Source organism: Peromyscus eremicus, chromosome 6 (assembly GCF_949786415.1).
Source record: "Peromyscus eremicus chromosome 6, PerEre_H2_v1, whole genome shotgun sequence".
NCBI classification, from domain to species: Eukaryota; Metazoa; Chordata; class Mammalia; order Rodentia; family Cricetidae; genus Peromyscus; species Peromyscus eremicus.
This window is the reverse complement of record NC_081421.1, coordinates 106,250,382-106,276,123: the sequence shown is the minus strand read 5'-3', so window position 1 is coordinate 106,276,123 and position 25,742 is coordinate 106,250,382. Positions and strand designations below refer to the sequence as shown.

The 25,742-nt window shown below is 38.6% G+C and overlaps 1 protein-coding gene and 1 pseudogene across 3 annotated transcripts in view; both read right to left on the bottom strand.

The window, feature by feature from the left end:
* The window catches only part of Slc9b1 (solute carrier family 9 member B1), a 49,812-nt gene that overhangs the window by 18,635 nt on the left and 5,435 nt on the right, over positions 1 to 25,742 (bottom strand). For all 3 annotated transcript variants that reach the window (XM_059266295.1, XM_059266297.1, XM_059266296.1), the window contains exons 3-8: positions 23,021 to 23,114; positions 20,376 to 20,499; positions 6,633 to 6,803; positions 5,547 to 5,689; positions 4,469 to 4,596; positions 1,071 to 1,246 (exon numbers count right to left, since the gene is read on the bottom strand). In XM_059266295.1, coding sequence (XP_059122278.1) covers positions 1,071 to 1,246; positions 4,469 to 4,596; positions 5,547 to 5,689; positions 6,633 to 6,803; positions 20,376 to 20,499; positions 23,021 to 23,113 — 835 coding nt within the window. In that variant the 5' untranslated portion in view covers position 23,114. The remainder of the gene's footprint in view (positions 1 to 1,070; positions 1,247 to 4,468; positions 4,597 to 5,546; positions 5,690 to 6,632; positions 6,804 to 20,375; positions 20,500 to 23,020; positions 23,115 to 25,742) is intronic.
* LOC131912802 (protein DEK-like) lies at positions 18,043 to 19,694 on the bottom strand (annotated as a pseudogene).

Sequence of the window (25,742 nt, the reverse complement as noted above, 5' to 3'; positions counted from 1 at the left end):
CACTGGAGGAAGCAGAAGCTGGGTTGAGGGGCTTCAGGCTGTGATACACAGGCTTTGTGCTATCTATCAACTGCATTTGTGGGCAACCACCATGAGCTTCCTTGGCTGTCTTCTCTAAAAAAGATAAGTGTTAGTGTCTGCTGCTCCAACTCTGTCCATACAGAAACTCATCTACCATTTCATCCATCAAGAGGCATTGGGAAAGAGGCCAACATCCTTTGCATATTGCTTCAGCTTCTTGTACAGACAAAGCTGAATTCTAGGGGCAGCTGGCTTCCCACTTGTCTCCTCAGGAGGGCTTTGAGCATACAGGCTCTCTAGGGGCTCTCATCAATTGTGAATTCCAGTGTATCCTCTTTGAACTTGGCACAATTGGCCACACTCTCCTTGACTGTGGATCTAACACTTACTATGTCCAAGTCACCCTGGTGGTTCCGGCTTTTCTCAGCAGTGGTGAAGCATGGGCACTACCAGCCCCAAGACAGCATGGGCTCTAGTGATAGGCGGCTATTCCCACTTCACTGCAGTCTGGGCTCTTTGTGAGCCCAGTTCCTACTTTCACAGTATCTGTAGTGCTGGTCAAGACCAAATGTCACCTTGCAAATCTGAACTGGTGTAGTAAGATTTTGTCTTAACACTACCAAAAGGGCACATTGTTGTCCCAGCTTTGTATGTTTGAATTGTCCTAATATCAAGCAACCTGTTATTAGGATGATAAGAAACATACATTTCAAAAACACTTAGTCAACGTATTAACAACACTATAAACTGACAAAATTCCAAAGCACCAAAATCAGATAAATGGCAAGGATGTAGATAATCAAATTAGTTGAAAAAGTTCAGTACTAAAATTAATTCATTTTGTTAAGTACTATTTAGGAGCTTTTGGAGAATTCATTTTACATTCTAAATTTTAAAAGATCCTATTGAAGCATCTTACCTGGTCAAGATGAGCTTCTATGAAGAATAAAGAGATATTAAAGTCTTGGTTAATAAACATAGAGAGAATGCCAGAAACCCAGTTTTAAGAACTACAGAAAAAAAAATAAGTGAAACATTTTCTTATTTACCTGAGGAAAAGACCATGCTCAAGAATGTATTGAATCCAGTGATGGCCACAACATCGTCCATACTGCTGGCGGCCACCAGCAAGGTTGGAATGCCTTTCTCAACACCGTATCCATTTTCTTGCAACAACAGCATGGAGGGCACCACAACAGCAGGAGAGACAGCACCTAGAACAAAGCTGAAAGGCAGACTTTGAAAACCCACCAGCCCGTTACGCAGTTAGTGTTCTGCTGTCAATCTCACATGGCATCATTCTGCCTTTGAGTGAAGCCTCCTAATGGTGATAGAGCACTGTGCATGTCATTTACTGTTGAATAAAAGTTCTCAGACATGTGTCCTAAGAAATTGGACTAAGCATAAATTGCAGGTCTCCTCTCTATCTGTACATGGTTTAAAATGAAGATATCAATACATTGAGAAAATTCATAATACAAGTAGCAGACAACAAGAGAATCCTCAATGGATAAGAAACCAAGAGTATTCCAGTCAGAGCTAGATGAGGATTTCAGAAGAAAACACAAGTCCAGTGTGTCTAACACTGCTCCAGAAGAGATGCTATACTTTGAAAGGTACCCTAACTACACATGGTAGATACTCTAAACTCTTCACAACGGCTGCACCATGTCACAATCCCACTGGCAGAACACAACAGATCTAGATTCTCCACATCCTTGCCAATATTACACACATATACTGGCTAGCCTAATGTAGCCACAATGATGTTTTATTTTTGCTTTCTAATACTTATTGATGACAAGAATTATAGATGTTTGTTGACCATTTGTATATTTTCTATGGATAAATGTCTTTTTAACACACACACACAGACACAAATCTTCAAAAAAACAAAATTGATTTTAAATGCACAAATTGTATATATAAACTTGTTGCTTTTTCTATAGAATAGCAACAAGTAACTGGAACTTAAAATAAAAAACAACTTTACAGGAGTATTAAAACACCAATTCACATGGAAGATAACCAGCAATGAAGCCGGATTCAGAGACAAAGCCTTTGAAGAACCAATTAAAGTTAAATGTGGTCATAAGGGTGGAGTCAAATCAAGGAGGACCAGTGTCTCATAAGAATAGAAACAGATCCCAAGGACGCCTCAAGAGAGGACAGGTTTGTCTATTTGTCCCTGTGCTTTTTCCAATCATGGTCGCAACAATTCTTGCTCATACAATCCCTCCTCTTTCTCACCGATTGGACTCCCGGAGCTCCACCTGGGTCCTGGCCATAGATCTCTGTATCCACTTCCATCAGTCATTTGGATGAGAGAGAGTTCTACCATGACAGTTAGGCCATCTGTTCACCAGAGTAGGGACAAATAGCCAAACTAGTGGAAACTATGAACCAATAGCTGAGGAGCCCCCAACTGGATCAGGCCCTCTGGATAAGTGAGACAGTTGATTAGCTGGAACTGTTTGGGAGGCCCCCAGGCAGTGGAGCCAGGACCTGTCCTTGGTGAGAGCTGGCTTTTTGGAGCCTGGGGCCTATGCAGGGACACTTTGCTCAGCCTGGGTGAAGGGAGGAGGGGACTGGACCTGCCTGACTGAATCTACCAGGCTCAGCTGAATCCCCAGGGGAGTCCTTGCGCTGGAGGAGATTGGAATGGGGGATGGGTTGGGGGGCGGGGGGGGGCAGAAGGAGGAAGGATGGGGAATCCATGGCTGATATGTAAAATTAAATTAAATTACAAAATTTAAAAAAAAGAAAGAGGACAGGCCATGTAAAGACACAGGAAGGAGGCAACAATCTGCAAGCCAGGTAGAGAGACGGCAAGAGAGATCAAACCTGCCGGCATCCTCACCTTGGCCTTCCAACCTTCAGAACTTGAAGAGATGAATCTTGCTGTTTTAGTCACTAATTATTTAACTAGTTAACAAAGGAATCAAAAGGCCAAGTCACATATTAGAAAAAAAGTTTATAATGTATAAACTAGATGAAAGACTTTGGTCTAGAATATAAACACAGGGAGCTGGAGAGCTGGCTCAGTGGTCAAGAACACTGGGTGCTTTTCCACAGGATCTGGGTTTGATACCCAGGACCAATATGGGCAGCTCACAATCATCTATAATTCCAGTTCCAGGGGATCTAACACCTTCTTCTCACCTCTGTGAGTATGGCATGCATACAGTGCCCAGATACATGCAGGCAGAAGACCCATTCACATAAAAAAGATTATACATAATTTTAAAATTCAGTAAGAAATCGAGCAACTCAATTTTTAAAACTGACAAAAGGTTTGAACTGGCATTTTACCAAAGAAGCTGTATGACTAGTTCCAGTGTATAAAACAAAGCTCAGTGCCAGTAGTTATCAAAGAAATAGAAGCTAAGTTCAAAACAGAGTACCACTTATAGTCTCTAGAAAATACGGTGCATAAATAAACAGTGTCAGTTCAGAGGATGTGACGCCCTGTGATCTTAAAGACTGAAGGTATAATCAGAAGACATTTCACATGGATGTCTTTTCATTTTATAAATAATAAAAATAGGCTGGGATGTAGCTTAGTGATAGAATACTTGCCTCATATACTTGAGGCAGTCAGTTTGATTTCCAGCACAGATATATGTGTGCATATATGTATGTATGTATGTATCAAGGTATTTTACAATACAAGTTTGAAACTCACTATATTTGGCAGTGAGTATGCAATGGCTACACTTTTTTACAAATCTGACTGGAATGTAGAAGTGGATGCAAGAACTAATGAAAAGAAGTTTGGAGCTACAGACAGTGACTCCAGCCTTGAAGAATTTTGATACGAGGGAATGGATAATAGAGAAGATAGATGTGGCCCTACACCAAGAGAAAAAGTTTTGTGTTTTTATTGCTTTGAAAAGAGAAGTATTTTTATTTATGTGTCCATTAATGAAATCTCTCACATATATATATATATATATATATATATATATATATATATATATATATATATATATATATATATATATATATATATATACACATAAATAAAACACAATACTGTATGACAAAGTGGTCATTTGACATACTAATAAACACAGACACACAACAGAAGAGGGGATAAGTTGAGGGACTGGACTATTTGGCACTAAACCCTGAGGAACATTACTGTTTGTGTAACTGACAGTAGTCTTTTACAGAGATTGGATCTTGCTTTGTACCTCTGACTGACCGTGAACTATGTATGATGTTGCCTCAGCCTCCCTAGTGTGGAATTACAGGAGTGTGCCACCATGCCCAGCTGGATTTGGTAGAAGTGGAACATGACTCTCTACCTTTGATTCTTGCCCAACCCTGGTAAAATGATCTTAATGGAGAACTTGGCTATACAATATTCAGAGTACCCAAAGCTTTAACCAAACACATTTAACTGTGTAATTTCATGTTATGAGGGAAGGGAGAAAAATATTACCCTAATAGGAACCCCCATTGCCAAGGAAACTTCATAAGGAAGTGGGAGAAAAAAGCAGCTGAACACGCCTCTATGAGGCATGGACCGAATGACAACCTCAAACAAACTCCCTTCAGATGCTTCAAAGCCTGAAATAGAAAAGGTAGCATTTAGATAAATTTACAAAGGCCAACAAGAAAATTATCTAAGCAAACACTGTAACATAGCATTTCTTTGAGGGATAGCAACTTCACACTTGATAAAGTGTTCATCTAGAGACTGGCAAAGATTTATTTCTCCAAGATTATTTCTACCTTCTTTAATTTTCCCACTGCACACTACAGTGATAATATCCCATTGGATTTTCCCCTCCAGTTAATTAGTGGTGAACTATTTAATTTAATAGTAATAATAAAAAATACTAACATGTCACAATAAAAAATATTATTTATTTCAAAAGGAAATACTTGTCTATTTTCTTAGTTGTTCAATGATGTTATGAGTGATAATTATTTAACCTTTTGGTATAATTTCATTAAATCTATATAAACTTTCCACACTTGATTCTGTAGCTATCATATCTATGACTAGTCACATTTCAATAATTCAAACAAATATCTGATCTCCATATTATAGTATTTTAAGAAATATTTTAAATAACAATAATGTAAAGTTAATCAGGAACATATTTCTAGATAGTCATGAAACAAATTATTGAAATTTTAATCTCTCTTTTAAACAGAGAGACAAGGAAACTTTTATAGGATTACCTTATCCTTTCTTAACTGGAAGCAAATAATATCCATAGAAAAGCCTCTCAATTAATAGTGGTACTGCCTAGGGTACATCTATTTCTATGCATGTTTTTGAATATGATCAGTAATAACGATCTTATATCATAGTGATTTCTCTTCATACAAATAATGATGGCTGGAAATAGAAATTATGAAACCAGTATTTTGGTCAAGTCTTTGATTGCCATCTTAGGTTTACATGCAGACTCTACTTAAAACAGCTATAACAAAAATCCTATTTCTTTTTTTTCTGTTATTTTCTAATATGTAAAAGAATTTTACTCAAAATTGAATAGGAAACTTACCTGCGGGTCCAGTCCAAGCCCAGCTCGTATTAGGATAATAGTAAGGGCCGTGTTTCTTAAAGCTGAAGACCATGTGGTAGGAATATGGACAAATTTATAAATAATTGGAACATTCCTGATGGTGAAACCAGCCAGTAACATGCCTGGGAGGGGAGGGAAGGGAAGAAAAAGAAAGAGAAAAGAAAGTGTATCTGAAGTTAATTTTCCAAGGGAGATATGCAGGGTAGTTTGCACACAAGGAGAGGAAGTGGAACAGGTAAAGAGGTGTGAACACAAACATGCACAAGTGTGGTATAGCAAACAATTCAGAGATGCTGGGATGAGAGTGCAGACCATAGGGAGAAGCCAGATCGTGGAAAGGTTCTCCTCTTTGGCAGAATCAAGGGCTCGGGGAAGGTTTCATAGAGGAATTGCTGTAAGGATCTTGCAGTTTTTATGTGTTGGTCTGGGTGAACTAGAGAGTGATGAAACAGGCCACAGAGACCAGTAAGAAGGATATGCCATTGTTCATGGCAAAGTAGCGAACAGCCCAAGAGAGAAGTTGTGAAGAAGAGGGTAAAGATTCAGTGAGCATTTAGAGATATAAGACCTCAGAAAAAATTCTCCCACTAACTTTCCTGTCTACCTGGAGAGTCACAGAACAAAAGGATAAAGAAACAGTACATAATACAGCAGTGGCAGATGGGTACACACAGTACAGATGCCCATGCAGCATATTCAATTATCATAAGATACTAGTGCCTCACTCGTCATAATATGTGCAACATATTAGTTACATGACATGTACAGAACTTTAGCCTTTTCTAAGTTTCCTTTCTTCTAGAATGCACTTTAAGTTTAAAACTTACTAAATAATAAGGCAACACAAATCATAGAGAATTTTCAAATTATTTTCAAAAATAGACTGTAAAAAACCTGTATGTAGAGAATAAACCTATATGAAAAAGCTATATATACACATACAGTAAATATATATAATTAGACACTAGATCCACATTATAAAATAAAATAATATATCTAGTCCAAGTAGAAAATGTTCAAGATTTACAAATAGTCAACAAAGAATACAGCTAATTATATACTTACCCAGAAGAGGTGGAAGTGGGGGCACTACAGGTATTCTAATGATTTCTAAAATTTTCCCCCCAAGGAAGGCACTGTAAAAAATAACTATAAGTCCAAACAAATTTCCACCAGGGAGAACTTCTTGGCCCATAAGGGCCCAGAGTAGAACCCATAATAAAATGAGTGTAACTCCTGAAATATAAAAAAGATTACATCTATATAAACATAAATACACGTGACCAAAAATGAATTCTATCAAATATATTAACATACAGACTTATATAGCTATGCACAGCATAGATTAACAATGCATACTGGTATAGTTGAAGTTAGTTATTAAGATATATTTCAAAGACCCTATCAGATTAGTGGACAAATATTAAACAAACTATTTTTTTTAAGCATTTTAAGGGGGCCAGGTAAAAGTGCTTGCCATGAAACCCGATGGTCTGAGGTCATTCCCTGGATACCATGTAAATAAATGAAGGAGACAACCAGAACCCGCTACACAAGACTATTTCCCGAACTCAATAAATGTGCCATGACACACTTGTCTTTTCATTACACACACATGTACACACATGCATGCACACACACAGACACTAAAACAAAAATTTCAGACTCTATGTGAATTGCTTTTCTTTGTAGTGCTGGGAATTCAACCTAGGGTCTCACACATGCTAAGGATACCACTGATATCCTTGAATTCTGTACACAAAGGTCTTTTTCTTTCTTGTTTTTTTTTTTTTTTTTTTTTGGTTTTTCAAGACAGGGTTTCTCCGTGGAGCCTATCCTGGAACTCACTCTGTAGCCCAGGCTGGCCTTGAACTCACAGAGATCCACCTGGCTCTGCCTCCCGAGTGCTGGGATTAAAGGCATGCGCCACCATTGCCTGGCTTTCTTTCTTGTTTTAAGGTAGGGTCTAGCTTTGTCACCTATGCTGGCTTTCAAATGTGCTCTTGCCTCTGCCTCTAATAGCTAGCACTATCGCCCACACCATAATGTCACATTATGAAGAAATGTCATGACAATGATGAGATTTTCTTGAGTTTTAAAACAGCTTTTCCAGGAAGACTACAAGCCTGACTGGCTGTGATACAAATTCTCAACTTAATTCATGATCATAATAGCAGAGCAAATTTTTAAACATGAGCAGATTAAGTCTTTGTACTAAAAAAATTACTCAGGTAATATTTTTGTACTTATTAGAAAGGACAAAGCCTGCAGGAAAACAAACATGGACATTGTGGGAATGGTTACAAGGTACCTTATGTGCAGGAAGTATTGGTGGACAGGGTGAGTAAACAAAGGTGGTATAGAGCTAGTGAGATGGTTCAGCAGGTAAGAGCATTTGCCACGCAACTCTGACTACCTAAACTTGATCTTGAGCATCCAAGGAAAAATGATTCATGCTATGGCTCACATCTAATCCCAACACTAGCACTTCCATGGTGTGGTGGCTTGAATAGGTGTGGCCCCCACCAATTAATGTGTTTGAATGCTTGGCCTATAGGGAGTGGCACTATTAGGAGGTGTGGCCTTGTTGGAGGAAGTATGTCACTTTGAGGGTGGACTTTGAGGTATCATATGCTCAAGCTATACCTGGTATGGCACACAGTCTCCTTCTCCTGCACCATGTCTGCCTGCATACTGCCGTGTCCCACCATGATGATAATGGACTAAACCTCTGAAACTGTAAGTCAACCCCGATTAAATGTTTTCCTTTATAAGAGTTGCTGTGGTCATGGTGTCTCTTCACAGCAACAGAAACCCTAAGACAGAAGCTGGTATCAGGGACTGGAGTATTGCTGTGATAGGCCTGGCCATGCTTTTGTTTGGAGGAATGTGGACTTTGGGATGTGGGGTTAGGAAAGCAGTGGAATGCTTTAAGCACTACTTAATGGGTCATCCTAGTAGGAATGTGGAAGACAGTGGTGCTGAGGATGCTCAAGAGGTTTCAGAGGAGAATATTAATATATGGGCTATAGACTGTTCTTGTGATATTTTGGTGAAGAATGTAGCTGCTTTTTGCCCTTGTCTGAAAAGTCTGCCTGAGGCTAAAGTGAAGAGTTTTGGATTAATTCTACTGGCAGAAGAAATCTCAAAACAGCCTGGTATAGACTCTTTTGTGTGGTTATTAGAGGTCACTCTTATGCAAATCTATAATGTAAAGGAGTAAGCTGAGCAGGGAAAGTTACAAAATGTACAGTTTGAGAAGAAAGGAGGCACCAGGAAGTAGAATGGGGCTAAGTCCTATGTTCAAGGAGATAAACAGATACAAGAAAAGCCTGATATTAAAAGGAATAAAAAGAGTAGTGACCTCAAGATAAGACCCCACCCAGCTAAGATTTCAACTTGTGAAAAGGAATTAAAGAACAGCTTAGGTCCAGGCATGGAAGTACACACCTTTAATCCTAGCACCCAGGAGACAGAGGCAGGCGGATCTCTGAGTTCAAGGCCAGCATGGTCTACAGAGCAAATTCCAGGACAGCCAAGCTTGGTAATGAGGGAAACCATGGAAAGCAGAAAGCTCATGGGGATGTAATTGAATGAGGGGATTATGTTCCAGCCCCAGCAACCAAGAGAACTTGGCACCTTCAGACCCATGGTTCTAGCTTTAGAGTCAAGGATAGAAGAAAGGGGTTATGGAATCACTCTCCATGACTAAGGAAAGCTGCTGAGACCAAGCATGTGTCAGGGGTGTCCCTGCATGGAGGCCTAGAGAGGCCACTGTGTGAAGCTGTGAAGGTGAAGCCTAGATTGCTGTAGAGACCCCAAGATGTTGGAAATGCCAGAGCCCTGGGATACTTGCCAAGGAGATCTGCTAACAGGAAGTGGAACCAGCCCAAGAGGAAGAAGTGTGTTACAATCAACAAAGCTGAAACAAGTTGGAGACCTGAAGTAAGAAGACATCTTTTCTCAAAAGCAAGGTAGAACGAGAGAACTGACTCACCTCAAATTGTCCACTCACCTGAATAGAATGCCGCCTCCAAATCACTAGATGTCTACTAAGTTATGTAATAAGTACACAGGAAACCCACAAGAAGACAAACAAAAGAACAGTGACAGCAGACACTTATAAAAGACATTAGGTACTGGGAGCCATGGGATAGAAGGATCTCACCGTTCAAGAGGCAGACTGACAAAACAGGTCTTGGGAATTCCTGGCTCTTGCCATGCTCCTAATAATGTTCTTCTAGCAAGGTTATAAAACATATATGTGCCCACATATTTTCCAATATTTTAATCATATTTCACAAAATTTTATTAATTTCATATTCACTAAATAAATAAGCACTTCTTTTTAAATTAATCTATTTGATATTTTGTCCAACCTCAAGTGCAGAATATACAAAATAAATGAGCAAGGTCTGATTAAGTTAAAAGGTGAAGAGAGGAAGGAAAGATACAAACAAGGTCAAGCTAGGTCCTCATGGCAGACACATACACATGTCTTAATTAAAACAAAATTAAATAGCACAAATGAACAAACAAAAATTAGTAGCCTTCTTATATGCCAACAGAAAACACACTAAAAAGAAATCAGACAAAATAATTCTATTCACAATTGCCTCAAAAAATGTTGGAATAAATCTAACAAAAAAAATCAAACAATTTAATTTAAAAAATGTGTTATTGAAATGAGTTGAAAGGTCTCAAAAGCTGAAGTACACATGGCCTCCCTAACCATCAGAGAGATGCAAATGGAAACCACACTGAGATTCTGTCTCACCCCAGTCATAGTGGCAGTTATTAAAGATACAAACACAAATGCTGGCGAGGATGCAGACAAACGGGAACTCACACTCTTGGAAGGGATGTACAGTACTCCAGCCATTGTGGAAATCAGCATGAGGGTTTCTTGAAGAAACTAAAATCAATTGGCTATATGACCCAGCTATCCCACTCCTGGGTATTTACCCATGTTACCACATGTCAACATATCACAGAGAGATCTGCATATCCATGTTCACTGCAGCACTGTTCACAATAGCTAAGTTATAGAGCCAACCTAGGCACCTAACAGCAGAGGGATGAGTAACAAATATGTAATATATGAAGAACAAAGTTGTCATTTGTAGAAAAATGGGTGTAATTCAAGACAATCAACTGAATGAATCTCAGAAAGAAAAATATCACCTTTTTCTCATTTGTGATTTATGGATTTTGTATAGACATAAAGTCATACGTGCATATGATATGAAAGTAGAAATAAAACTTGTTCCTAGGAATCCACAAAGATGACCCCACCTTAGACTACTGGCAATAATCGAGAAGATGCCTTAACTGGCCTACTCTGGTGACCAGATGGGTGAATACCCTAACTGTCATCATAGAGCCCAGTGACTGATGGAAACAGATGCAGAGACCATGGCAACAAATAAATAAATATGGCAACAAGGAGGACTAACAGGATAGTAAAGGTTGAGAAGGGTGAGGTTGGCAGGGATGAGGGGAATTTGATCAAAGCATATTTGTATAAAATGTCCTCATGTATCTCAGAACCATATATAATTTATTATTATTATTATTATGATGATGATGATGATGATGATGATGAAGAGATTTTTCCATTCATTTTACATACCAACCGAAGATTCCCCTCTCCTCCCTCCTCCCAATCCCTAGCCTTCCCCACCAACCCATCCCCCACTCCCACCTCCTCCAAGGCAAGGTCTCCTATAGGGAGTCAGCAGAGCCTGGTACATTCAGCTGAGGCAGGTCCAAGCCCCCCTCCTCCCTGCACCAAGGCTGTGCAAAGTGTCCCACCATAGGCACTGGGCTCCAAAAAGCCGGCTCATGCAGCAGGGACAGGTCGCGATCCCACTGCCTGCTTGGGGGCCCCCTAAACAGTTCAAACTAAGCAACTGTCTCGCCTATCCAGAGGGCCTAGTCCAGTACCATGGGGGCTCCACAGCTATTGGTCCACAGTTCATGTATCTCCACTAGTTTGGCTGGCCATCTCTGTACATTTTCTCATCATGATCTTGATGTCCCTTGCTCATAGAATCCTTCCTCTCTCTCATGGATTGGACTCCTGGAGCTCAGCCTGGTGCCCAGCCATGGTCTCTGCATCTGTTTCCATCAGTCACTGGGCTCTATGATGACAGTTAGGGTATTCACCCATCTGATCACCAGAGTAGGCCAGTTCAGGCACCTTCTCAACTATTGCCAGTAGTCTAAGGTGGGGTCATCTTTGTGGATTCCTAGGAACTTCCCTAGCACTCTGTTTTTCCCTATTCCCATGATGTCTTCATTTATCATGGTATCTCTTTACAAAACTCAAATCCAAGTGGATCAAAGACCTCAACATAAATCCAGTTACAATGAACTTGTTAGAAGAGAAAGCAGGAAGTAGTCTTGAACGCATTGCCAAAGGAGACCACTTCCTAAATATAACACTCATAGCACAGACACTGAGAACAACAATTAATAAATGGGACCTCTTGAAACTGAGAAGCTTTTGTAGGGTGAAGGACATGGTCAATAAGACAAAATGACAGCCTACAGAATGGGAAAAGATCTTCACCAACCCCAAATCTGACAGAGGGCTGATCTCCAAAATATATAAAGAACTCAAGAAACTAGACATCAAAATACCTAAACAATCCAATTAAAAAATGGGCTACAGAGCTAAATGCCGAATTCTCAATAGAAGAATCTCAAATGGCTGAAAGACATTTAAGGAACTGCTCAACATCCTTAGTCATCATGGAAATGCAAATCAAAATGACTCTGAGATATCATCTTACACCTGTCAGAATGGCTAAAACCATATATAATTTTTAAAAACTGAACAGAATTAAAAAAATAAAAAACATAAAAGGAATAAATATAACATCATAAAGAGCATTGGGAGCTGTAAGTGGCCTGAGGTAGCCTGTTAAAATGGTTCATTACTCCTATGACCTAGAAGTCCCTACAAAATCATGCAAATCAAGAGGTTCAAATCTTCACGTTCACTTTAAGAACACCAGTGAAACTGCCTAGGCTATCAAGGATATACATATCCAGAAAGCCACCAAGCATCTCAAAGATGCCATTTTAAAGATGCAGTATGTGTCATCTGGATGGTAGAACGGCAGAGACAGTAGGTACACCAAGGCCAAATGGTGGGATGGACTCAGGGCCAGTGGTCTAAAAAGAGTGCTTAATTTTTGCTGCACATGCTTAAAAATGCAGAGAGTGGTGCTGAACTGAAGGGTTTAGATGTCGATTCTCTAGTCATTGAACATATCCAGGTGAACGGAGTATCTACGATGTGCCCATGAATTTATAGAACTCATGGCTGTGTTAACCCGTATATGCGCTCCCCCTGCCACATGGAAATAATCCTCATTGAAAAGGAACAAAGTGTTCCAAAGCCAGAAGAGGAAGGTGAACAGGAGAAAAGTTATCCCAGATGAAACTGAAGAAACAAAAACTTATGGCACGGAAATAAATTCAGCATAAAATAAATGCAGATAAAAGTAAAGGGGGGAAATTGGGGGAAAGGAGTAATTATCACCCTGTTCTGAAAGCTGAGCATAGTTAATTAGGATGAATGATAAAAAAGGGTGGGAGAGGTGCAGCTTGAAATGTATAAGGTCGCTAGGAAAAAGTTCCTCTAATAATGGAAATCAAACACTATATTAAGGGTCCCTGGCTCTATTGTGGTGGCCATGCTGAAGACCACTGGCCTGGTGGGATTGGCTGCATGCAACATTCCACAGAAGAATCTAAGAATCTTGTATACAAAGATTCTTGATAGTCTTGGCCAATTCCTTTGGAATCAAATGTCAAAAAATTAGAACTAGCATCAGGGCAGCTAGCTAGAAGAGGTGATTCTTCTGGCTGAAAATGAACTATCTGGGCATTTTTAAAAAGCTGCAATGTACCCAAACTGTCTCTATCTCAGGCATCATTAGTAGAACCTCTTCCTGCAAACCAGTGAGAATGGCCAGTATAGTTAGGAAATGTCTCTGATGGGCTGGTGGGAAACTGGTGCACTTAAATGTTTGGCTACATAGTTCTGATTTACATTTTCCAGTTAGACTAAAATATTGAACATTTCCCCATCTATTATTGCCCATTTACACTTCTTCTGAGAAATGTGTGTTCAACTCATCTGTGCATTTGTTGGCTGGATAGTTTGATTTTGGCTCTCAATTTTTAAAGTTTATATATTCTAGCTATAATTCCCTAGGTTGTGTATCTGGCAGAGATGTTCTCTCATTCTGTAAGTTGTCTCTTCACTCTGTCTATTGATTGTAGACTACTTTAAATTTCATTCCATCCTATTGATCATTCTTGCTGTTATCTCTTGAGATGTTGGTATCCTTTTCAGAAAATTCTTGCCTATGACTGTATCTTGAAATGTTTTCATTAATATGATTAGTAGCTTCGAAGTTTCCAGTTCTTGGATAAAATCTGAAATTATTTTTTACAAAGAGTGACAGAGATGGATCTAGTTTCATTCTTCTACATGTGGATGTGAAATTTGCTTAATGTCATTCTTTGATGAGGCTATCTTTTCTCTAATGTATTCTTTGTAGAAAACTCAATGGTTATAGCTATATGTGTCTACGTCTTGCTGCCATGCTGCTCTGCCATGATGGACTCTCAACCCTCTGAAACTGTGAATGGAATTAAACACTTTCTTTTATAAGTTGCCTTGGTCATGATGTTTTATCACAGTAATAGAAACCTAACTAAGACATTTGGCTTCTTTTTCTGTTTGTATCCTTTTTATTTCTTTCTCCTCTCTTACTGCTTTGGCTAAAGCTTCAAGAATTATGTTGAATAAGAATGGAGACACTAGCCGGGCGGTGGTGGCGCACGCCTTTAATCCCAGCACTCGGGAGGCAGAGCCAGGCGGATCTCTGTGAGTTTGAGGCCAGCCTGGGCTACCAAGTGAGTTCCAGGAAAAGGCACAAAGCAAAACCCTGTCTCGAAAAACCAAAAAAAAAAAAAAAAAAAAAAAAAAAGAATGGAGACACTAGACATCCTTGTCTCTTTCTTATTTTGGAGGAAATGCCTTCAGTTTTTTCATAATTAATATAATGTTGGTTATAGATTTATTGTATGTATCCTTAGTATGGTAAGGTATGTTCCATCTGTTCCTAGTTCCTAAAAGCTTTCATCAGGAAATAATGCTGGACTGTGTTAAAAGCTTTTTCAGCATTTTTTGAGATGGTACATCATTTCTGTCTCTGAGGCTATTATGCACTGAATCACATTTATTTATTTGCACATGTTGAACCTATCCTTGTATTCCTAGGATAAAACCAATCTTTTTATGTGTTGTTGAAATTAGTTTGTAGGCATTTGATTATAAATTTTTGTACCTATGTTCATCAAGGAAATTGTCTATAGTTTTTTTTTTATTTATTTTTTGTGTGTGCTTATCTAGTTTTGATATCAGAGCAATACTAGCTAAAGAATGACTTACCAGCATTTTTTCAGTCCTATTTTATGAAATAGTTGAGGAACACTGGTATCAGTTCTTTCAAAGGACTGGATTTTTCTGGCCCTGGGTTTGTCATATTCAGAAACAATATAGCTTTAATTCTGTTCCTTGTTATAGATCTAAGTTGCATATATCTATAGGATTTAACTTGGTTAAGTTACATATCTAGGAATTCAACTCATCAATTTCTTCTAGCTTTCCAGTATTTTGGAATATACATTTTCAAAGTGTTCCCTAATGGCTCTCTGGTAAGCTGAGTTCTCTTTTTCATTTAATACTATCACTTTCAATTTTTTTCTCATGTACTTCTTCAATCCCCAAATGTCATCATGAGTGCATTTTAAACACTCTACAAACTTATATTAACCACTTTTCTCACCACGGTGACTACAGTACTAGAAGGAAACAACTGAAGGAAGGCAATGCTTACTTCGTTTCATGGGTCCTGACAGATTTCAGTCCCATGGGGGAAGGCAAAGGCAGTGAGGAAGGCTCCACCCATGGACACGGCGGCTTTTCATAGGGTGCAAGTCAGGAAGAAGAGAGAACGGGGTGAACCAGGGACTTGGATGATCTTCAAAGACCTGCCTCTGGTGGTCTGTCCCCACTAGCAAGACCTCACTTCCTAAAGAATCCGCAGCTTTTAAAACAGTGCATGCACTGGGAACCAAGTATTCAAAACACTGGTCTACGAGGCCATCTTAGATGAAAACTGCAACACAGATAACCTCCTGTCCCTGCTTCCTAAGTGCTGGGATTAAAAGCTTGCATCATCACACCTGCCTCCTGTTTTATTTTTGTTTTCCAGTAGTTTTTCTTCCTTTTTTCATTTTTCTTGAGGATTTTATATAATTGCACTTTATCTTAGCACTTCAATATTATATTTCTTCTTTTTTATATTTATTTATTTAATTTATTATTTTGGCTTTTTGAGACAGAGTTTCTCTGTGTAACTGCCCTGGCTGTCCTGGAACTCATTCTGTAGACCAGGCTGGCCTTGAACTAACAGAGATCTATCTGCCTCTGCCTCCCAAGTGCTGTGATTAAAGGTGTGCTCCACCACAACTTGGCCTCCTTTTTTAAAATAATGCTTGCCCAAGAATTGACAATTATAACTAATACAATTATAACTAATCTCAGTCCATGTTCAAATAATGCTATATTACTTTATATACACAGAAAGTACCTTTTGCAGTTCTCTATTACTCAGTGACAGGGATGTTTTTAAGTGATTTAAACATTCTGTAGAAATCATACAGTACCCCCTAGTACTCAAGCCCTCGTGTTTGCAAGAGTGAGTACTCTTACTGCTGGGACAGCTCACCAACACTTCTGTACTAAGTTGTGTAACATGCTTACACAGTGACTGGAGTACAGCGGCTCTGCTTATATCAGCATCACCACTAACAGGTGCTGCAGTACAGCATGGCAGCTATGATGTCACTAGAGAACAGGAACTGTAGAGCACAGTTACACTCTAACAGGACCATCCTGTACAGAGTCCATCACTGACAGAAGTCATTACTCAACATATAACTGTAACGAAGTACTCCTGGCTTTTGGTCTTTTTCTTCTACCATAGTTATTCAGCCCACACATACCTAAACTATAATTACTGAATATATTGTGTTTTGAATAAACTTACCCATTTGATAAGGCAAAGAAAAGGCTTTTTTTTTAAACCTTCAATTCTTTTTCTCTTTTCTGTAGATCTGAGTTTTGGGCCTATATAAAATTGCCTTCTATCTGAAAACCTCTTGACAGTTGCTGCAAGGTAAATCAATGGAAAATAGTATACCTTAAAAAATTTTAATCCAAAAGAATTTATTTCACCTTGATTTCTGAAGGATAATTTCTAAGATCCAGAATTCTGGGCTGGTGTTTATTTTTGCTCACAACACTCCACTCCACCCCTCTTGCTGCCGTCACTTCCGAGGAGAGAGGATGCAATTTTTATTAGGACTCCCATATAGGCAAGGCTTCTTCTTTGTCTTATTCAGGTTTTCTCTTTCATTTCTGAAGTTTTAACTATTATACTGAGAGGTGTAGATGGATTCTCCCACCTCATTTTCTCTTTATTTACTTACAGACAGGGCCTTTCTATGCAGCCTTGGCTATCCTCAAACTCACAGAAATCCATCTGTCTCCGCCTCTCAAGTGCTGGGGTTAAAGGCAAGCTTCAGAAATTGAAAGTGTCTGGAGTATTATTTCTGAATCTTAAACTTCCAAGATTGCTATCCTCATGAAACTGATATTATGACCTTTAAAAACTTCATTATGGAGCTAGAGAGATGACTCAGTGGTTAAGAGCACTGACTGCTCTTCCAGAGGACCCATGTGAAATTCCCAGCACCCACAGGGCAGCTCACAACTGCCTGTAACTCTAGTTCTAGGGAACCAACACCCATGCAAAACACCAATGCACACAAAATAAAAGTAAAATAAAACCACTGTAATTTACAAGTAAACAAAAAAAAAAAACCTTCATTATGAAGAGCTTACAAATAAAAAATGCCATGCACTGAAATTAATCAGACCCAAAGTCTATACAGTGCACTGACCTTGTGTATAGTTCAGGAACCTATGATATTACATAAAGAAATCCAAAATGTGCAGCCACAAAAAGCAAGGAATAATTACTGCCATGAAAGATTTAAGCTAAAAGCTGTACAGAAATCCAGTTTAAAACAGCAGGCTCAGATGTATGTAACACTCAAAGGACAGCAATGAGTTCTCCGAACTCCGTAGACTTAGAAAAGAAAACACATTCTCTTTGTTCTTCAAATCTGAGAACAAGCCATCCGTCCTCCATAACAAGGAACCAGCTCTTTAGAGCTGTTTTTTCTGTTTGTTAGTTTTTTGTTTTTTCTGAGAGAGGGTTTCTTTGTGTAACAGGCTTGGCTGTTCTAGAACTTGCTTTGTAGACCAGGCTGGCCTTGAACTTACAAAGATCCACCTGCCTCAGCCTTTGCAGTTCTGGGATTACAGGAGTATGCTACTACTGCCCAGCTTTACAGTTATTTTAATGAGATGCTTTCTCTCAGTCAAATAATTTTCATATACCTCTCTGCAAATCTCCTTCATTGTGACTTCTTCCAAATTAGCAATAAATTGGCCAATAATTTCTTTGCTATTTCCTTTAACTCTTCGTCTGGAGGTGGGTTTCCTGGATGTTTGAATTAGTGGTTTGTTATCTGTCTTGAGATCCAGACTATTTTGACCTGTCTCGACTCTTCCTGGTATGTTTTCTGCTTCCTCACCATTAGCACTTTTTACAGGTTTGGGGGGAATTTTTGCTTTTAGCAGCAGCTTTCTGTTTGGCTTTTTCTTTTTTAGATTTTTTTTTTGTTAGCTGCTCCTCGTCATTTATCTCATTTTTATTTTCATCTTCATCACTACTGGATTCATCCGACAGATTTTCAGGATATCTGGTTTGCTTTGCCTTCACTGTCATTACAGAACTGTTCTGTTCCTTTTCACTACCTTTGCTTGAAGGTGTTTTAGATCTTGGCAATGGTTTACATTAAGAAATTCAACAGCCTCTTCACTAGTTCACTGCTCACACTCATCTCTCCAAGTCAAGAACCTTAGGGATGCTCTTTAGCACATCTCCCAACTTTTCAACATTTCTTCCTTCTCTTTATATTGGATGCTGCCTTTTTCAAAGGGAAGCCACTGAACCGATGCACATTCTTCTTTAACGCAGACGCTGTGCCTGGTCTGTTAGCGAGTCATTTTTTGTGGATTTCTAAGTTCGACTGTTCTTGCTTTTTGTTTTTTCTTACTCAAAAGAATTCCAAATGTCCTTTTCAGCATCAATTGAAGTGATAATGTGGTTTTTGTCCTTAAGTTTATTTACATGATATATTACATTTATTGATTTACATAAGTCAAACCAACCTTGACTTTCTAGAATGAAGCACACCTGATCATAATATATAATCTTAATGTGTTCCTGAATTTGATTTGGAAGTGTGTATTGAGGAACCAGTAAGAACCTAGATGATGTATGTATAAAAGGAAAGGAGAGAGGCTTGAGAAAAGATAGTACTAAAATGTGTATCCCTAAAACAGAACATGGAAGCTATGAAATCTTCTTTTCCTACAAATGTCCCTAAAACTACAAAACCAAAATTGGGGGGAAAGGGGGGAAATAAGTCATTGACCTAAGGTTGACATTTCAGTGCTGGTATTGAACTCTGTCTGCAATCCAACCTGAAGAGGGTAACGTTGGTGATCAGCACATTCCTCTTCCTCTCTCATAACAACTACACTCTAGAAACAGCCTGCTAAATAGACAGGATCATGGGAATGAACAGATGTACAAGAGCTATGTGCAGAAAGTACAACGAAAACAGGAGCCCAGGAATTCACAGTCACATGAGGACTTTTCGAGTTCAGAGAAAAACTTAATTCAAGGTCCTTAAAACACTGATGTTAATTAAGAAGCAGCCATTGCTAATGAAAAAAAAAATCAATGAATAAAATTTGCTTTTAAAAGTTTAAAGTTAGCAAAGAACAAATAAGAATACACAAAAACTAAAACTTCAATTACTTATGCTTCACTATATTTAGTCTAATTTTTGTTCTGTATAGGATATATACAGTTGGTGGTCAAAATCTCTGAGTTCCATTGTATAGAATATTCACAAAGAAATTAAAAACTAGGGGGCTAGACATATGGCTCAACAGTTAAGAGCACTGTCTGCTCTCCCAAAGGACCCAGGTTCAATTCCCAGCACTCAATGGCAGCTGACAGCTTTTTGTAGCTCCAGTACTAGGGGATCTGACACCCTCATACAGACATACATGCAGGCAAAACACCAATGCACTAAAAATAAATAAATAAATAAATAGAAATAAGAAAAAATTCTTTATTTATTTGGCAACAATAAGATGCAAATTTTATATAAGGCCACAGCTATTTTAAAATCTGGGACCCAATGTTAAGAACCTTAGTATTGCCAGGGATAATAATACTCCTGGCTAACTAAGGCCATCAAAAGAAAGTCTGCAACAAGAATCTTTAATTAATGTGACTTCTAACCCCCACATTTAATATTAGAATACATGGAAAAGAATAAACTATAAATCAAGTAATACTTTGGTTTTGAAAGGATGAGGAAATATTTGTTCTGTCTACATATTGTTCAGAACTGAGCTTGCCATCTGAGGTATATATCATATATATATATACACATACATACATATATATATATATATATATATATATATATGGCAGTGGCCTTATTATCTGCATTTTATTAGGCGCACATATTTCTCATTTTCTTCCCATGTACATTTAGTTCACATACCATCTGTAATTATCTTATTGAATGTTCCTTGTGGAGGACAATAACTATTTGTACTGCTGTTCACCTGTTGTCTCCTTTCCTTAGTGTCCTCATATGTTGAACTAAAAGCAGGATCACTGGAAACCTGAAGTCAAACAAGGAACTCTTTTAAGAACTGTACTCGCCACATAATTTTATGAATGTAAGCAATCACTACATTTCATAACTAAATTTATATTACTGTCAACATGGGAAACACCCATCACACGCTTCAGAAATAGGAGATGTAACAGCAGACTATTTTGCAAGGAACCATGACTCATATGTTACTACAGCTGCATCTCCACCATTGCTATTACCATTTATATATTTAACAAGTAAGTCTCTATTGTAGGCTTAACAATTGAACCTGTCTACCCTTTGTTTATCTCCCTTAGATTAATCACCAAAACTTTCCTGAAGTGAAAATATAACTAAATTGGAAAGTTAAATATGAAAAATTATATAACTGAAAAAATGAGAAAACCAGAGGTAACATTCTCAGAAATTCAAGCTTGCCTCCACTAATATTTATACATATTTTGATAATTTATGGTATACATCAGTCCTCCCTCCCAATCTTTGAATGTTAACGTAATTATGAAACTGCTGATTTAGTGAAATATCTGTGGTTTGTGAGAGTGCAGAGAAGATTCTTCTAATATAAACAAACAATTCCAACAACAAACCCAGAGTGAACCTTGGAATAGTGACTTCTGTGTTTAGCGTATCATTGCCATGATGGACGGATGAGTAAGTGGGTGGGTGCATATATGTGCCAACACTAAGTGTGCTGCTAACATTCTGAGTGCACTTCTACAGAAGTGTAGTAAAGCCTAAGCTGCATTGATAACCAAGGGCTCAGTGGGTTAAAATGAATGTCTATGATGGAGCCAACACTGCACCTGATTGCTAAGTACACATTCTGTAGCTCTTTGAGACAAAGTTCTCAGATCTAATAACCAGTCTGTTGTGTTCCAGGGTAGAGATGTGTTGTGGACTATTATTTTAAGATGTATTACATTTGTTTATGCTGTGGAACATTTGTTTTAATGATGCAAAGATGTGTTGCATTCTTTTATGTTGCATTTGTTTAACTCTGTGAAGCTGTGTTGCTTTCCCTCTCTAAAACACCTGATTGATCTAATAAAGAGCTGAATGGCCAATAGCAGGGCAGGACAAAGGATAAGTGGTGCTGGCAGGCAGAGAGAATAAATAGAAGGAGAAAAAGAGAAAGAAAAGATCAAGGAGCAAGCAAAAAAGGAGAGAGGACATCAGGGGCCATCCACTCAGCCACACAGCCAGCTACAGAGTAAGAGTGAAAGTAAGATATACACATGCAAAAAAAAGGAAAAAGCTCAGAGGCAAAAGGTAGATGGAATAATTTAAGAAAAGCTGGCAAGAAACAAGCCAAGCTAAGGCTGGGCATTTATAAGAAAGAATAAGCCTCCATGTTTATTTATTTGGGAGCTGTATGGCAGAACACCCAAAGGAGCAAAGAGCCAAAAAGTAAAAGAGTAAAAACAACCAACAATATAGGTATTTTCTAGAGTCTCCATCACTGTACGGAATGCTAAACACACAGCAGCTGGCTTTTATTAGGGTTATGGAAAGTCATGAGTCACACACAGTGAATCAGAGCATCCTACTTTACATTTCAGAGTATACAATAAATGGACATAGGTTAGGATGAATTAATCACAGACAAAGAAATGAGAAGCGAGGTGTGATGTTTATAATATTACACTGGGCTTTCTGGCTTAAGAATTGTAGGAATCTCTATTTAAAAAAAATAAGCAATTTATAATTCTAACTATAAACAATTATTTAGTAAAACTAGATTACCAAAAGACTTAATGGTGTACTCTCTATGCTCAAAAGACAACACTTCCCCTCTTCCCAGTTTCTTCAAAATACATAACCTTTGTTGATTTAAATTGGTGAAATTTTCTACCACACATAAGGAAATAAGCTATATTTGCCTTATTCTAAAACATGCCCAATCTAGGTACAAAAAATTCCTTTTCATCTGTCTCATCCTTTCTGCTCATTTTCTAGAACCCATTAAAATTTAATAGCCATTTCAAAAATTATATGTTTTCACTTTTTACAGACACATTGAAGAGAAATCTATATAATAATAAACAAAAAATAATTTTAAAAGAACCAAACAAACAGTGTCTTGCTACATAGCACGGGATGTCTGTAACTCAGGATCCTCTTGCCTCAGCCTCCCAGCTCCTACGATTACTAGTGTGGGTATTCGTGGTCCTCATGCCAAACTGGATTTGTTTGTTTGTTTTTATTTTTGGTGTATACTTGCATATGGTGTGTGTGTGTTTCATGCACTTGAGTGTGCAGGTATGTGTACCAGAGAAGGATGCCAAGTTTCTTCCTCTGGGGCTCTTTGCCTTAGTTCCTTGGCAGTTCTCAGTGAACAGGAGGCTCCCTGTTTCAGCAAGGCTAGCTGTCTGGCCAATGGGTTTCCAGGCTATGCCTGTCTCTGCTCCCCAGTGCTGGGCTTCTAAGTCCATGCACCACGCTAGGCTCTCCATATGGGTGCTCAGATTCTCATGCTCAAAATGGATTTAGACATCCTATATTACAATGTAGTTTTAAGTTTTTACCTGAGTAATTGTAGTCAGTTGAGTAACTGTAGACGGTTGAGTAGTTGTAGATGGCTGGAAATCATCCTCGTTGTTTGATTCTGTTCTGAACATGCTAATATTTAAAAGAAAAATAATTTGAAAGAAAAGGCAAGTCTATAAATTGATATGAAAATGAATTTGGTTAAGTTACATTAATATTTAAAACATTTAAATAATAAAATTTTATCATAGCCAAGTCAGATACCTTTATAGAAAAAGAAAATCTAAATGCTCACTTAAGGCCAGTCAGATGGCTCAGTGAGTAAAGGCACCAGCTGCCAAGTCTGAGTACCTGAGTTCAGTCCCTGGGAACCACATGGTAGAAGGAAGAATTGACTCCCACAAGTTACTTCCTCTGTGTACCGTCACACACACACACACACACACACACACACACACACACACACACAGAGTAATAAAAGTTTTAATATTGACTTAAAGTTATTAATCAAAGCTACAAAATCAAGCTTAAATTTTTTTATTACGATTATTTATCCATGTGTGTGGTCAGAGGACCACTTGCTGGAATCAGTTCTCTTTTTCTATGTGGGTCCCAGGGATGAATTCAGGTCATCTCACTTGGTGGCAAATGCCTCTACCTACTAAGCCACTTCACTGGCCCCAAGCGCCTAAGTTTTAAAAGTTTTTGACGTGAAGAAATATATTATTTCTCACCAATTTCATAAGAATGTGCAATATATTAAAAGCATGTGGGAGATAATCAATTCTTTATTTCAGTCACCAACTAGTGTTTCAAGCCTCCGTGAGACTTCAAGAAAATTAAAATGAAACCTGGAGGAATGCTTATACAGAACCTGAGGAAGTTTGTCTTTCACAATGGACCAAAAAAAAAAGAGAAAGTTAAGCTGATGTTGAGGTGGAATACTTGGGAGAGAGTGCTGGGCTACAGTGAGGCTGACAGACACCGAGGACAGAGACCCAGAAGAGCCTACAGTGAACCAGGCACTTCACATTGACTGACCTAGTCTGGATCAGCTTGAAACTAACAATGTTTTCCTGTAACAAGAAGATAGCTCCGAGTGATGACATAAACATCTGAAATTCTGCAGCTGGGTAATCTGACAGCCTCTGGGACACTGACTCTGGTTTGGGGAGCTGCTGGAGTGATACCATCGCACTGCTGAAGTGAAGCTCAATTCCTATTGTACCCTCCTCAACCCAGGCTTTTGTCAGAGCCATGCTGACCCTAAACCCACCTGCATCCAGCTGGTGCTACAGTGTGTCAAGTACCACATCCACTGAGGCTTCCTGGCGCAGCCACCCCAACCCCACCAGTCCACTGATATTTAAGTCGCCCATTCCTGCTGCCTGTCTGCTAGAGTTGACTTGCCCCTCACAGCCAAAACTACCTGATGGAGCTATGCTTCTGCTTTTCACTAGCCACATCTCCCCTCCTGGGCCTGCCACATCAGCCCTGCAGCCATACAGCCTAGGGAAGTTGCTGGGAACTCTGCTTTGGGGGGCTGCATGAGCCACACAGAGTCCTTAGCAAACTTGCTGCCATAGGATTCTCAACACTGATTTTCCTTAGGAACCTCTGTCGACTCCACTATTGCATCCCTCTGGAGCCAGAGCCAGTGCCACAGAAACAGTCTTCAGGACAAAGTCTCTCACCGTGAAAGTCATTCTACAACACTGTTAGAAGTAGCAGGTTAATCAGATAGTAATCAAATATCAACATATGGATATATGAACCATGAAAGAGTAGGGCAGCACACATCTCTAAAGGTAGTAACAGGGCCAAAGAAAAGAAAGATGAGGGCCCCAAAGACTTCAAATAATGACTCCAGGAAAATTCAGTACACAAAAGAGTACACAGTGGGAATCTTAAAAAACAAACAAAAAATGAAAACCATTTATAACATGAAAAAGAAACTCAGTAAAGAGAGGGACCACAAAAAGAACCAAATAATCATGGATCTGAAATACTCAATAAGTGAAATTAAAAAAAATACAGTCAAGAGTTAAGCAATTAACGTAGTTTTCCAAAGAAGAAACACAAAGGGCCAAAAATCATTTTAAAACGTGTTCAACATCTCTAGTAATCAGGAAGTGTAAATTAAAATGACTTTGAGATACCACCTCATCCCAGTCAGAATGGCTAGCATCAAGAAATCAGATGACAAATTTTGGAGAGGATATAGAGAAAGAGGGACCCTAATCAGCTATTATGGAACAGATGAATGGATAGTGAACTGACACATGTACAAAATAGAACACTCTAGCTCCAAAACAACTGAAATCTAAAGGAAAACGGACTTGGAAAGTATGATATTAAACAAGGTCACCCAAACTCAGAAGGAAAAGCTACGTGGTCTCCCTATGCAGATCCTAGCCTCTAATATACACATGTCCATATGGAAACAGCTGTAAGCATGAATGTAGTATAACATTCAGAAAAGCGACCAAGAAAGGGCAATACTAGATGATGAGGAAGGATGGAATATGGGAAAAGGACACATGCATCATGAGAGAGGACATAAGCTAATTTTTCTAATTTCAATTATGTCAAAACCTCCCTCCCCCTTTGTGGTAGATACATGAAGAAAAATGTCATTGATAATGAAAGTGTAAATCCTACACAAAACTCCATGGCTTCAGAATGGCTATTCTAACTGCTTACAAGTTGAATGAGATGTATAGAGTTTGGAACTGGGCATGTGTGTGTTTGAGTGGCTAC